Source organism: Symsagittifera roscoffensis, chromosome 3, assembly GCF_963678635.1.
Source record: "Symsagittifera roscoffensis chromosome 3, txSymRosc1.1, whole genome shotgun sequence".
Classification (NCBI taxonomy): domain Eukaryota; kingdom Metazoa; phylum Xenacoelomorpha; order Acoela; family Convolutidae; genus Symsagittifera; species Symsagittifera roscoffensis.
In genome coordinates this window covers 8,126,185-8,139,340 of record NC_087064.1, presented here as the reverse complement: position 1 = coordinate 8,139,340, position 13,156 = coordinate 8,126,185, and the positions used below count along the sequence as shown (strand labels likewise).

The following is a 13,156-nucleotide window of genomic DNA, read 5'->3' as shown; positions in this document are numbered from 1 at the left end:
TTTTCGATTTGTTAGGTAAAAATCTGATGCTTAATTTCAGGGAATTCAAAGTTGCTCGGAATGAAATTGGGTTCGCATAAACATTGATAACAAACCAATCAAGTTTGACAAATTTTAACAATTGAAAACCTGTACTTGAAGCAATTTTTTTTGCAGGACTCAAGTCTGATGACCATAACGTTAAGAAACCACCAGAATTATTTGAGCCCGGTATGAAATCGAATAAAACATTATATTTATCCAGTAAACTCAAATGTATATTTGTAAGTTTCGATATTTTTGCTTCCTGAATGCACAAAATGAAACTGGGCGATTTTTTTAAAACTTGGCATTTTTTGATAAGTGAGTGTAATTTAGCTGGATTTCCTATGCTAAAAATATTAACGGAAAAAATATCTGGTTTTTCGCACATAGAAATTTTTGCTAAAACTTCCCTCCAGCCAAGTCTTCTCCGTTATTTTTAGATTTCATTTTTGGCCCTTTCTTCCGTGTTAAAACTGACCAAGAGGTTGGTGAAGTTTCACGCTCTCTTTTTGTAAGCATTCTTCCGTCAGTGGAACATTTTCGTTTGTTATTTTCGATATTTAAATTGTCTTTTTTTCCTTTTGCAGAGTAAGGATGAAAATCTACGACCTGATTGTTGAGAACCTCATCATTTTGTTTTTCTTCGCTTGGAGTAGCTGCACTGTTTGTCTTAGATTCATCAATCAAAACTCCAGATGGTGGTGCTTCAACATTCTTATCTTCTTCATTTTCGGTACCATTACAAAACTGATCGCTTGTTGTTTCGTCATCGTTTTTCCCGTCGCTGGCATTATTGGAGCTTGGTTTTTGTGGGTAGTGATTATTTGGATTTTTGGTTATTTGGTTCCCTATGTTACACCAATCATCGTGATGACCTTTTTCTTGGCGTCCAGACATCTTGCATTTTTGACATTCATGTAGTGAAGGTATGTGAAACGAGATTTCTACACCTTCCCACATTTTGAAGCCATCCATTCTCGATTTATAAGACCAGTCCTTCAGCTTTTTCTCTTGTTCTTCGTTTTGTATTTTAACTTCTAAAATTGCTCTTCCTGTGTAAACATACTGACCCGGTTCAGTTACGATACAGGTCTCACGTTGGAATATGGGGCTATGAATTATGTCTTCTGGCAATTGGAGAATTAATTTCGCTTCGATATCGTTGCATACATAAGGCAAGTTCGACAATTTGATTTTTGCTAGTTTAGGGTAAATGTTCTTGGGTCTATGAGACCTTGGAAAGCATCCCATGGGAAATACCGTCCTGTTAAGTAGAATGATTCCTTCGCTTTTGATGCTAGTTATGAATTGCTCTGCTTCGGGGGGAGCATTAACTGTCAGTGTATGAAGTTTGCGGTCATCTTTCGTCACGGTTATTGTTTTTGAGATTGTCATCTTCTGTTGCATTGTTGTGGGGAATTGCTTAAGTATATCGGAAGCACAACTTCGATATGCCTGCGCCAGATTTTCAGCTGACCTTACAATTTCTCTCGAGAATGGGGGGATGATTTTGATTATTTGGATTTGTTTTGTTTGTGTCGTCGATTTGTTTGTTGTAAGCGCATTTCTGAAATTTGTCTCCGTTTCAATCAGCACTTCGTGAGTAATTGGTAGCTGAGATTCCGTCAGTTGTTGTTGACTCATGACTTGGTTTTACTCAATGGGGGGCAAAAAAGCCCTCACCCGTAGGTATGCTTGAAAAAAAATAGATTTTTCTCTTTCAAAATGTAGAAATCAGAAGGCAAAAACATCAACTATAACAAACATCTTTTTTTTTTTTTTTTTTCAAATTGTAAATTAAATTTGTTTAGTTAGGAGTTTCATAATCAATATGTACAACAAATAACATCCTATTTGTTCAATTGACATTACTTTTACCGGATACCGGGTATCCTGGTTTGTTGCTGAATTCTTACATTTCCTTATAGTTTAGATCAGAAGGAGCAATTTGTATTTCTCATCTTCCATACTTCCCATGACACAAATGTTTGCAAGTTGATTTTCCATGACGTCGATAATTTCGAATATGCACCACAAATAACCAAAACAACATACTTAAGTCTTGCAATGTTGGTTGATACAAAAACGTCACGCCAATTGTTAATCTGTAAAATGTTTCTTGAAGGTTGTAGCGAGGGACAACTGAAAATTAGGTGCTCGAATGTTTCGCATTCTAAATTACAATAGAAACATTCGGGGGCATTCTCGAGAAATAAAAACCACCGCTTTTCTCGATCTTTAAAAACAGCGTATGCAAATTTATAAAGAAAGTTTTTTTCCCATACATCAAGCATTGAATTTTTCCAAATTTTGCCTGTAAATTTAATCAATTCTTCTTCTGAACAGAGGTAACGGTTTGCTGCAAAACCCAAGCGAAAAATCACAGCTCGATGAAAACTACAGTTTTTTAAGCAGAAATAATAAACATCTCGCGATTTTGTCTGTATTGTTATAATTAAACGGCTATTGGTACTGTTTGAAAATATTGCAAAATCACTTGAACTTATTTCAATAGAGATGTTCGTATTTCTCAACAAATTTTTGATTTCTTTCGGTAAAATTGAATCTGTTGGTAATAAACTATTTGGATCTGACAAATCAGAAGCAAAGAAATCGATAATTTTCATACTAAAAAGTTTAAGTTGTAGGCATGGTAAGCCTATCCCACCATCTAAGATGGGGTGATATAAAACTTCTTTTCTTATGTCGAGTCTGCTTGTTTTTTTCAATTCTGTATTTAATAATTCTTGGCATTTACTAACAGTATCCAAGTTAACTGTAGTATGACGAGCCAAATGAAAAAACTTAGGGAGAACATAAACTGACAGTGTTAATGATTCGGCCCTCAAAGATTTACTTAGTGAAATTAACCCTCGATGTTTTTGAATTTGTGAACTCAACAATAATTCAATATTTTCAATTTTTTGGGAAGTGTAAAACAAGACACCAAGTATTTTTGTTTCCTTGACTGTTTTATAGGGTGATAAATCAGGTATGGAAAGCACTTCGCTTTTACTTATGTTAATCATCATTTGAGTTTGTTTGCAAAATGTATCGATTAAGCGAAACAACCTGTCAATACATCGGATTTTGATAAGGCAAGTTATGTCGTCTGCATATGAAACTAGTTTGGGGCACAATATTCCGAAACCTTCAATTGCTTCTGTAGATTCAATTGCTTGAAGAAGGGGTTCGATAAAAACTATGAATAAAAATGCGGAAAGAGGGCAACCTTGTCTCACACCGCGATGAATGTTGAAGCTGGCTGATAAAAAACCATTTATCTCAATTACTGCTTTTGAGTCTAAATACAAAGTTTCAATAGCTCTAACTGAAAGCTCATCAAGGTTTAACCCTTTCAAAATTTTGATGAGAAGTGATCTGTCAACTCTGTCAAATGCTTTAGAAAAGTCTAACTTTACAGCACATGAACCTCGGGTAGCCAATCGTTCTGGAGTAATCGCTTTTTTCAATTTTCGTATTGCTGTGTGCATTTGTCTTCCAGGCAAATACGCGTGCTGATGGTTTTTTACAACTTTGCAAAGGTCATTTTTAATTCGATTACAGACTACATGGGCAAAGATTTTCGCGTCAGTATTCATAAGGCTGATGGGGCGAAAATCTTGTACTGCTATGGCATTTTCAGATTTCGGGATCAGTTTGATTATTGCTAAATAAAAACTGTTTGGAAGTTTTCCACCATGAACAAAATGATTAAAAACTTTAGCTAAAATTGAACAAAACTCATCCGTGAAAGTCTTGTATAGCTTAGAAGTAAGGCCGTCTGGTCCAGGCGAGCTTTTCAAATTCAATTTGTTTATAGCCACGTGAATTTCATCTTCTGTAAAGTAATTATAGCCATCATTCTCATTTTTTTCGAGTTTATTTTTTGATTAAAATGTCTTTAGTAGTTGATCGGAGTCTGTTGTAGAACTATTTGAAAAAATGTTTGAAAAATACTTTCGAAATTGATTAAGAATATTTTCATCCGTATTTTTTTTGCAGGACTCAAGTCTGATGACCATAACGTTAAGAAACCACCAGAATTATTTGAGCCCGGTATGAAATCGAATAAAACATTATATTTATCCAGTAAACTCAAATGTATATTTGTAAGTTTCGATATTTTTGCTTCCTGAATGCACAAAATGAAACTGGGCGATTTTTTTAAAACTTGGCATTTTTTGATAAGTGAGTGTAATTTAGCTGGATTTCCTATGCTAAAAATATTAACGGAAAAAATATCTGGTTTTTCGCACATAGAAATTTTTGCTAAAACTTCCCTCCAGCCAAGTCTTCTCCGTTATTTTTAGATTTCATTTTTGGCCCTTTCTTCCGTGTTAAAACTGACCAAGAGGTTGGTGAAGTTTCACGCTCTCTTTTTGTAAGCATTCTTCCGTCAGTGGAACATTTTCGTTTGTTATTTTCGATATTTAAATTGTCTTTTTTTCCTTTTGCAGAGTAAGGATGAAAATCTACGACCTGATTGTTGAGAACCTCATCATTTTGTTTTTCTTCGCTTGGAGTAGCTGCACTGTTTGTCTTAGATTCATCAATCAAAACTCCAGATGGTGGTGCTTCAACATTCTTATCTTCTTCATTTTCGGTACCATTACAAAACTGATCGCTTGTTGTTTCGTCATCGTTTTTCTCGTCGCTGGCATTATTGGAGCTTGGTTTTTGTGGGTAGTGATTATTTGGATTTTTGGTTATTTGGTTCCCTATGTTACACCAATCATCGTGATGACCTTTTTCTTGGCGTCCAGACATCTTGCATTTTTGAAATTCATGTAGTGAAGGTATGTGAAACGAGATTTCTACACCTTCCCACATTTTGAAGCCATCCATTCTCGATTTATAAGACCAGTCCTTCAGCTTTTTCTCTTGTTCTTCGTTTTGTATTTTAACTTCTAAAATTGCTCTTCCTGTGTAAACATACTGACCCGGTTCAGTTACGATACAGGTCTCACGTTGGAATATGGGTCTATGAATTATGTCTTCTGGCAATTGGAGAATTAATTTCGCTTCGATATCGTTGCATACATAAGGCAAGTTCGACAATTTGATTTTTGCTAGTTTAGGGTAAATGTTCTTGGGTCTATGAGACCTTGGAAAGCATCCCATGGGAAATACCGTCCTGTTAAGTAGAATGATTCCTTCGCTTTTGATGCTAGTTATGAATTGCTCTGCTTCTGGGGGAGCAATAACTGTCAGTGTATGAAGTTTGCGGTCATCTTTCGTCACGGTTATTGTTTTTGAGATTGTCATCTTCTGTTGCATTGTTGTGGGGAATTGTTTAAGTATATCGGAAGCACAACTTCGATATGCCTGCGCCAGATTTTCTGCTGACCTTACAATTTCTCTCGAGAATGGGGGGATGATTTTGATTATTTGGATTTGTTTTGTTGTGTCGTCGATTTGTTTGCTGTTAGCGCATTTCTGAAATTTGTCTCCGTTTCAATCAGCACTTCGTGAGTAATTGGTAGCTGAGATTCCGTCAGTTGTTGTTGACTCATGAATTGGTTTTACTCAATGGGGGGCAAAAAAGCCTTCACCCGTAGGTATACTTGAAAAAAAAAATAGATTTTTCTCTTTCAAAATGTAGAAATCAGAAGGCAAAAACATCAACTATATTGCACATCAAAAACATGCACAAGTGTCTTTATTGACAGAAAATTTTGTAAATATAAAAATTCTAAATTTGTTTCATGCTCATTTTTAACGTAGAAACTGAAAATTGCGAATATTAGGAAAACGGCCTAATATGCCTTCTTGTGAAGTTTAACTAGAAATGCAATTTGATGAGGTTTATAATCTACTTTTTCAGATAGTTGTTGAGTATGAGCTGCTCTAAGAAAGTTCTGGTAATTTTGGCGGAAGGAGCCGAAGAAATGGAAGTTGTTATTCCAGTTGACGTGATGAGGAGAGCTAAAATCAGCGTTACTTTGGCTGGATTGAAGTCTGATGAGAATGTGAAGTGTTCGAGAAATATTGTTTTAAAGCCGGATACTGCTCTTGCATCTGTTGCTAATGACATTTTTGACGCTGTCTTGATACCTGGAGGCGTAAATGGAGCTAAAAATCTGGCAGATGATGTAACTGTAGGCTTGGTATTGAAAAAACATTCAGACGCAGGTAAAATAGTTGCTGCAATTTGCGCAGGGCCTACGGCTGTTGCGAAGCACGGAATCGGCAATGGAAAAAAAGTGACATCTCATCCATCAGTTAAGAGCGTAATGGAGGAAGCGGGGTATGATTACTCAGAAGACCGAGTGGTAGTTGATGGTAGCCTGATCACCAGCCGGGGGCCTGGAACTGCGTTTGAACTAGCTTTCGCGATGATTGAGGCTCTAATTAATAAAGAAGCAGTGGAAGCGCTGAAACCTGGAATGCTGATCAAAGATAGTTAATTGCTATTAATCGACTTATTGGAAGAGAAGACTGAAAATATCGCACCTTAAGTTTGCTGGTATTGCACCTTAAGTATGATTGTTACTTCAATCATGCAAATAATTTAGAATGTGTTGATTGCAATTTGTAATTTATACTGCGTTGTCAAATTTGGTATGAAAACGTTTTTAAGAAAATCTAATTAGATTACTTGCTTAGGAGACGCTTAGTTTTTTGTGTCACATGAACGAAGGAAATTGGGCTACTGCCGTTGTTCAACGACCAGAGACACTATCTCTTTTTATAAAATTTATGTGCTTGGAATGGGTTGAAACTAACACAAAAGAGCTACAATCTCGATTAAAAACATCCCAAGCTTAAGTTTTGAAATAACCTAAATTCGCGTACGAAAATGCCGCTAAAAGCTGGGTTGGTAACTTATCATCTATCACTTTTCAATGGAAAGCGTGCGTTTGATCTATTTGAGTTAACTGCATGATTTAAATGTTTTTAAAAATATTTAAGGTTTCGAATGACAGTTTGTTTTATTCGAGCTGCAAAATTGCGTAATCTACTGATCGTTGAGCGAATAATTGAAGTTAACCGAAAAAACGTGCAGGGACCTTTGTACATGATATGTCAAGACTTAATTGATCGAGAGCTGAGCTTAGCAGCAGCACAAAATATTATTCACAGCTTTTATAGAAAGCACTCTCAAATAGCAAATGCACCGAATTGTCGGTTTTTTCTTGACGAATTTGAAATATATAAAAAGAGCGGAAAAGAAATCAGTAATGTTATGTTTGATTCAACTGATCACACTGCTAGAAAGCATGCAGCAAATATTCAGAACGCTAAAATGACTGAAATAGACATTGAATGCCCTACATCATGCTTCATTGAAAACCATTCGAAGATGAAACGTTACCATGGTGTTGTGCTGGGAGGAACTTTTGATAAATTGCACTATGGGCACGAGTTGCTTCTGACTATATCAGCTTATTTAGCAGAGAACAAAATCGTAATAGGAATTACTGATGATGACTATGTTCAAAAGCGGAAGATACTCCCTGAATTTATCGATACAGCCAAATGTCGAGTTCATTTGGTCAAAAATTATGTTCAATCCATACATCCTTCTCTTAAGGAAGTAATCGTTGAATCCATGAATGACGGTTTTGGGCCTTCAATTCGCGAAGTTGATCTCGACGCCATAGTTGTTTCACCAGAGACCTTAAAAGGCGGACAAGCCGTTGTTACAAAAAGAAAAGAACTAGGATTGTGCAATCTTGAAATTGAGCAGATTGAAATTTTAGACGATAGATTGTCGACTGAAAGTTCCGTTTATGAGGAAAAAATTTCCTCGTCAAATCAGAGGAAGCAGATACTCGGTACTCGTATCGCACCCTCAAAAAAAAACAAATTCAAATCTGAGTCGTTAATCATTGGTGTCACTGGTGGAATAGCATGCGGTAAAAGTGCGCTAACAGAGAAAATAGTCAATATGTTCAAGACCCATTTCGAAGTTATTGCTGTAGACTGTGACAAACTAGCGCACTTAGCCTATGAAAGTGGCTCTGATTGCTTTGAACAAATAATACAAAGTTTCGGCAAAGATGTTTTAATGTTAAATAGTGTTGGCTCTCAGGAGATAAACAGACAAGTTTTAGGCCAGAAAGTTTTCGGAGATCATAATAAATTGAAGAAACTGAATGAAATTGTATGGCCGGAAGTTCGAAAACAAGTGGAAAATATCATCAAGAAAAATCCTGAAAAGGCAAAATTATTGTCGTTGAAGCCGCGCTTCTAATAGAGGCTGAATGGGCAGATTTATGCGAAGAAATTTTCACGTGTATAGTTCCAAAGCAAATGGCACTCGAACGGCTATCGACAAGAAACCCATTGTTGTCTGCGGAAGAAGCGCTCTCTCGCATTGAAAGTCAAATTTCGAATAGAGAGCGAATTGAGCATTCTACTTTTGTTTTCTCAACGCAATGGGATCACGACTTCACCTTACATCAACTCACTAAAGCTTTCAGTACAATAAAACATGAGCTCCTCTTGTGAGCTTTTTGGTTGTCTTTAATTAAATAAAATCAATGAACAAAATTAAGTTAATGCTTGAAGAATATATACTCCTTGAGTCGGAGAACGAATAATTTAATGTAGTCAAAAACTGATTTCGTATTGCACGCTTGAGGCTGATTTTTTGGGACTCATTTAGGTCTGAGTTTTGTGTTTTGCTTGATTTCTGGTTCGAATTTCTCAAATTAAATTCAAAAAAAAATTCACAGGTATCAAAACGAAATGTAATCACAACCAAATGACATTAAAATCGTTTAAATCAGATGATATTCATTTAATTGGAAAGCGTAACTGCAGGGAGGGAAAAAAGCACCAGAAAAGAGGAAAAAAGGAATAAAAAACGTTTGGCTTTCGTATAAAAAAAACGTTTAATCGCATAAGTTCAGATCGAAATCTTAAATCAACTACAGCAATGGATCAAAACTTTTGATATTTTTTTGCTGCTCGATTATATTTTTTGTCGGAAAAACTCTGATTGCTATCAAAAAACATTTTATGTTAAAGTGGAGCCGCCCCTAATATCAATCAATCTTACAGTATTCAATGAAAAAATCTTTGTCCCACAAAAAAGTCGCCAATTATCTCATCTTGTTAATCAGATTTCTCGTATTATCTTATATCGTATGAGTGTTTTTTCTAGTGGGTACTCCTGTATAGGTCTTGGTATTTTTTTTTTATTTTTTTTTTTCAGCTCATTTTGATTTTTCGCGGTTTGACTTGTGGTTTCTTTTTAAGTTCAGTCCATTTCCATTGTTAAAAGGAAGGCAAACTCTGCTATTGAACAGCAAAAGAGTTAAGGTCACGAAAAACGTGATCGGCTTCTACTTTCGAAAATGGAAATTAATTATCAGATTACCTAGCGAAATAAAAGTTTTACTTATTGATCCAGTTTTCTGAAATTTGATTAATTTAAAACAAAAAAAGTGTCCATCATAAATTGTTCTATAAATTCAAAGAGGTTTTAGGCCATCTATTCTTTCTCTTCGAATTTCAAAACTTGAAGGCTTGAAAACACGTCGGTTTGTTTTTTCAGTTTCCTTGCGTTCATTACTCTTCCAACTGTCAGTTAGCCATGTTTGTATGAACTGGCAAAACTTTGTTGTTAGTGTAGGCTTCGAGGAGGGGAGCTGAAACCTTCCTCTCCAGAACACACACGCATAAGAAAACCAGTTTTTTTGCAGCGCAATGGTTAGCTGCTCAAGTTTGGGAGGTTTTTTTTAGCGTCTAGGAAGTTTAGTACCGATCCGCTCATTTAACATATAATTTTGTGACTCGGCTTGTTTTTGTTTGAACGAATTTAATCTAAGGTAAATAGAGACAATGTTTTTCTCAGACTAATTTCATATTTTTTTCGACGCGGTGGAATTATCTTATTTAATGTCGGCTAGTTTGCCCTGTTATGGTTGTCACTATCGGATGGTTAGTTAAAATGTTAGGCCAGCAGAATAATTTAAGGTGCTTGCGGTTCACTTGTACAGGGATAGTTAAATTTAATGTGTAATCTTGCGCTTCATTTTGTCCATTGTTTCAGATAGTGTGTTCCTTTTTATGGAATGCTGATTCCTTTAAGACCTAAATGGAGGCGACACAAAGCGATCAAACATTGGCGTTCTTTTTACTAAAATGCAAGCAGAAGAAAGGCTCTCAATCGCGTTGACAGGAACCGGTGCTCTCAAACATGCGAACCAGAAACCTACTGCTGTCTCTCGACCTCAAGTAATCCAACCTGTGCTGCTGAAATCGAAGCCGCCCGCTTTCAAAAGTGAGTTCAAAGTTGTTGCAGATGATTTAGCCGAAAATAATCCAAAGTATTCTCAAGCTCGAATAGTCTCAGATAACGGAGCTGAAGAGACACGTTCGAAAAATCAACGAGGTGAAAACTTAACAACGCGATTGCTAAAGCGGAGTCAAAGTTTGAGCAACAAATTCACAGGTAGAAAAAATAAGGAAACCAAACGAAATATATCAACTAGTAACAACGAAAAAGATGTTGCACCGAACAAAGAACGTAAAAGTTTCGAACAAAGAGACATATCGCCTTATCAAACTTCGAGAAACTCGCTCCGAAAACCGAGTAAGTTGAAAACCGAATTTACCGCAGCTAAAAAACTGTCCAAAGACTTATGTTTACCTCAAATCCCAAAAGCCAACACAATTTCTGCCCCTAGTGTACAGCAGTTGAAAGAGCAAGTTGATAGTGAGAAAAAGGCTCAACAAAGACGAGAAATTTACGCCTTGAACAAGGAAATGAAGAAGTTGGAAAACGACATGTTTCAGCGGTTCATGGCGACCCATTCATTCAGTACAAATGGACATAAAATGACTGCAAATGGCGATTTAAGAGAGTCACCAATTAGCATATCAGAGTTGGGAAGAGTTTAACGAGACTTACGTGTCGTCAAAGCTCCCGATTACTAATTTAGTTGTCTTAGGTCTCACGTGCAACCGAAATGTTATTTCTATTTTCATATCCAGTTTTATATCTTATAGCTATATCTTAAAGTTTCAATTAAATTTGGCTGACATGAGTTATTTTGCGTGAGTCACAGGTCATTTTGGCATGCATAGTTCTTGAGCAGGGATAGTATGTAAAGTTCATCAATTGACCCGACGTTTACTTCCACAAACGTGGTTTCAAAATTCAGTTTCTGATTAAATTACAAATGAATGAGAAGTTATCATATGGTATGTACAGTTTTAATGCTTGATTGATAAACCGGAGATCATGTGTTTATATGATGGGTTCTGCAAGCACATGAAACTTCTGGAACGAAAATTTGTAAGGGCCAGGTCTTGCAGCCTTGTCGACGGTGAGAAACAGTAATGAATTTTTGTTTCAGGTGTTTCTTGTTTGTTTGATTTTTGTCCTCTCGACAGAGTGATTACCACCGAGTATGTCTGAGTCACTGAACATGAGCCTCGAGCACCGAGACGAGAACGACGACAACGTTGTTGGAAGCGTACTTCCCAAACTGGAGCCCTGTGACAACCCGGTGGACGTGAAACCCAACATTGAACAACTGGCCAAGAAGGGTCCCATAGGTAAGCTCTTCCCAAGGCTAAATTGTGATGAAAATACTCGGAAAGTTTCTGAAACGTTCCATTGTTATACTTGTATGAAACAAGCGCAAGATTATGTCATAAGTTGTACTTGTTCATTAGCATTGGTTGTGGCGTTTCAGATTCCAGGAAGAAAGGAGATGAGTCCGATTTTGATCCTACAAATCTGACCGAAGAGGAAGATCCCTCAATTCCTGAGGACGAAGACGCAAGTTTTGCATCTTACGTTGGGGGGAAAGGGAACAAGCGAAACAAATCAAAACATCTTTATAGTACGTACCAACGGGTACCGTCGAGACCCTACGCTGCTGCGCAGAGGAATTACGAAAGCGAAGATGACAATTTCTCTGCTTTGCCCAGACAACGACTTTCGAGATCATGCAAAAACCCAGCTGTCCGACCGATTCTAGACATCGACATTCCATCGAGTAGCAGTCCAGAAGAATTTGACGAGTCGATCCACGTCATGTCGAAAGCTTACAAGTTGGAACTGGAAGCGAAAAAGGCGAAAGAAATAGCAGCTAAATCGCCAGGAGCGGTAAACGAGAAAATTGAAACCGAACTTGTGAAAGAGGAACCACAGGAAAACATGCAAATGGGATCTCCTTCTAAGAAAATGAAAGAAGAACCAGCTGAACATGATGATAAATAGAAATGAACTTCTGAAAACTTAAGCTTGTTAGATTTGAACTGTTTGATTCCAATTTCTTGTAAGTTGTTTACTGTGAAAGTTGTTTTACTGTCATGAAAAGATAGATGATTTTAAAATTACTACTGAAAAAAGTTGCTTATCATTTTTGTAAAAAAAAATCTGTTAAATTTACTAACTTTACAAAGCTTAATTAATTTTAAGCCCAAATCTTCCACCTTACTTGTTTCATAAAAATGAAAATTGCCATCTTTTTTGAAAAGCGGCTGTTCAATTTTTCAACTTCTTTAATACAAGAAGATTATAAGTTTCATTTTGAGCAAGCAAACCAAGCAATTGCTTCAATTATCTCACTACTCTTTACACCTGCTAGTATTTAAGAGCGTAGTTAAATAGCGCGAGTAGTTCTTTTTTCAACCTAAGGTCTAATGGAGTGCAGCCTGTATTTAGACAACCGCGTATTCATACTCGTCAGTATTTAGACAAATACTGAATGAACCAATCAGAATCGAGAAAAGACATAAATAATGCAAAATAAATAATAATTATTTATTAATTTCTTCTTTGTCTCGGTTCTGATTGGTTGAAACAGTATTTGTCTAAGTACTGACGAGTCTGAATACGCGGTTGTCTAATAAATGCTATGTAACCGTCGCAAATGTTGGTGGCATTTTTGGGTGGCTTTTCGAGAACACGTGTTTTGACATTGGATTAGTAATAAGTTGATGATTTAATAATGCATCAATTGTATTAACTTAAAACTAATCGAATGTCAAAGCACGTGTTTTCAAAAAGCCACCAAGTGAACCGAAAAAAAACTTTGTTTCGAACAACTGCAATAATAAAAACTGAATTTCAGAAAAATTCCAACTATTGGAATACCTTTTTTTAAATGCAGAATTTATCACGTACCAGACATATTGTCAATTACAGATATGAACTGGTAAA

General features: G+C 36.3%; 2 protein-coding genes across 2 annotated transcripts in view; both read left to right on the top strand.

The window, feature by feature from the left end:
- Nucleotides 1–12,341, top strand: part of LOC134842711 (uncharacterized) — a 203,817-nt gene extending 191,476 nt beyond the window's left edge. Inside the window, exons 2-3 of the mRNA XM_063859170.1 lie at nucleotides 11,338–11,541; nucleotides 11,682–12,341. Of these exons, the coding sequence (XP_063715240.1) occupies nucleotides 11,394–11,541; nucleotides 11,682–12,211 (678 nt within the window). The 5' untranslated portion in view covers nucleotides 11,338–11,393 and the 3' untranslated portion in view covers nucleotides 12,212–12,341. The remainder of the gene's footprint in view (nucleotides 1–11,337; nucleotides 11,542–11,681) is intronic.
- LOC134842551 (protein dj-1beta-like) lies at nucleotides 5,790–8,590 on the top strand. The gene has a single exon (XM_063858940.1). It carries the CDS (start codon nucleotides 5,865–5,867, stop codon nucleotides 6,432–6,434), a length of 570 nt encoding a protein of 189 aa, XP_063715010.1. The 5' UTR covers nucleotides 5,790–5,864; the 3' UTR covers nucleotides 6,435–8,590.
- Nucleotides 12,342–13,156: the final 815 nt, after the last annotated feature.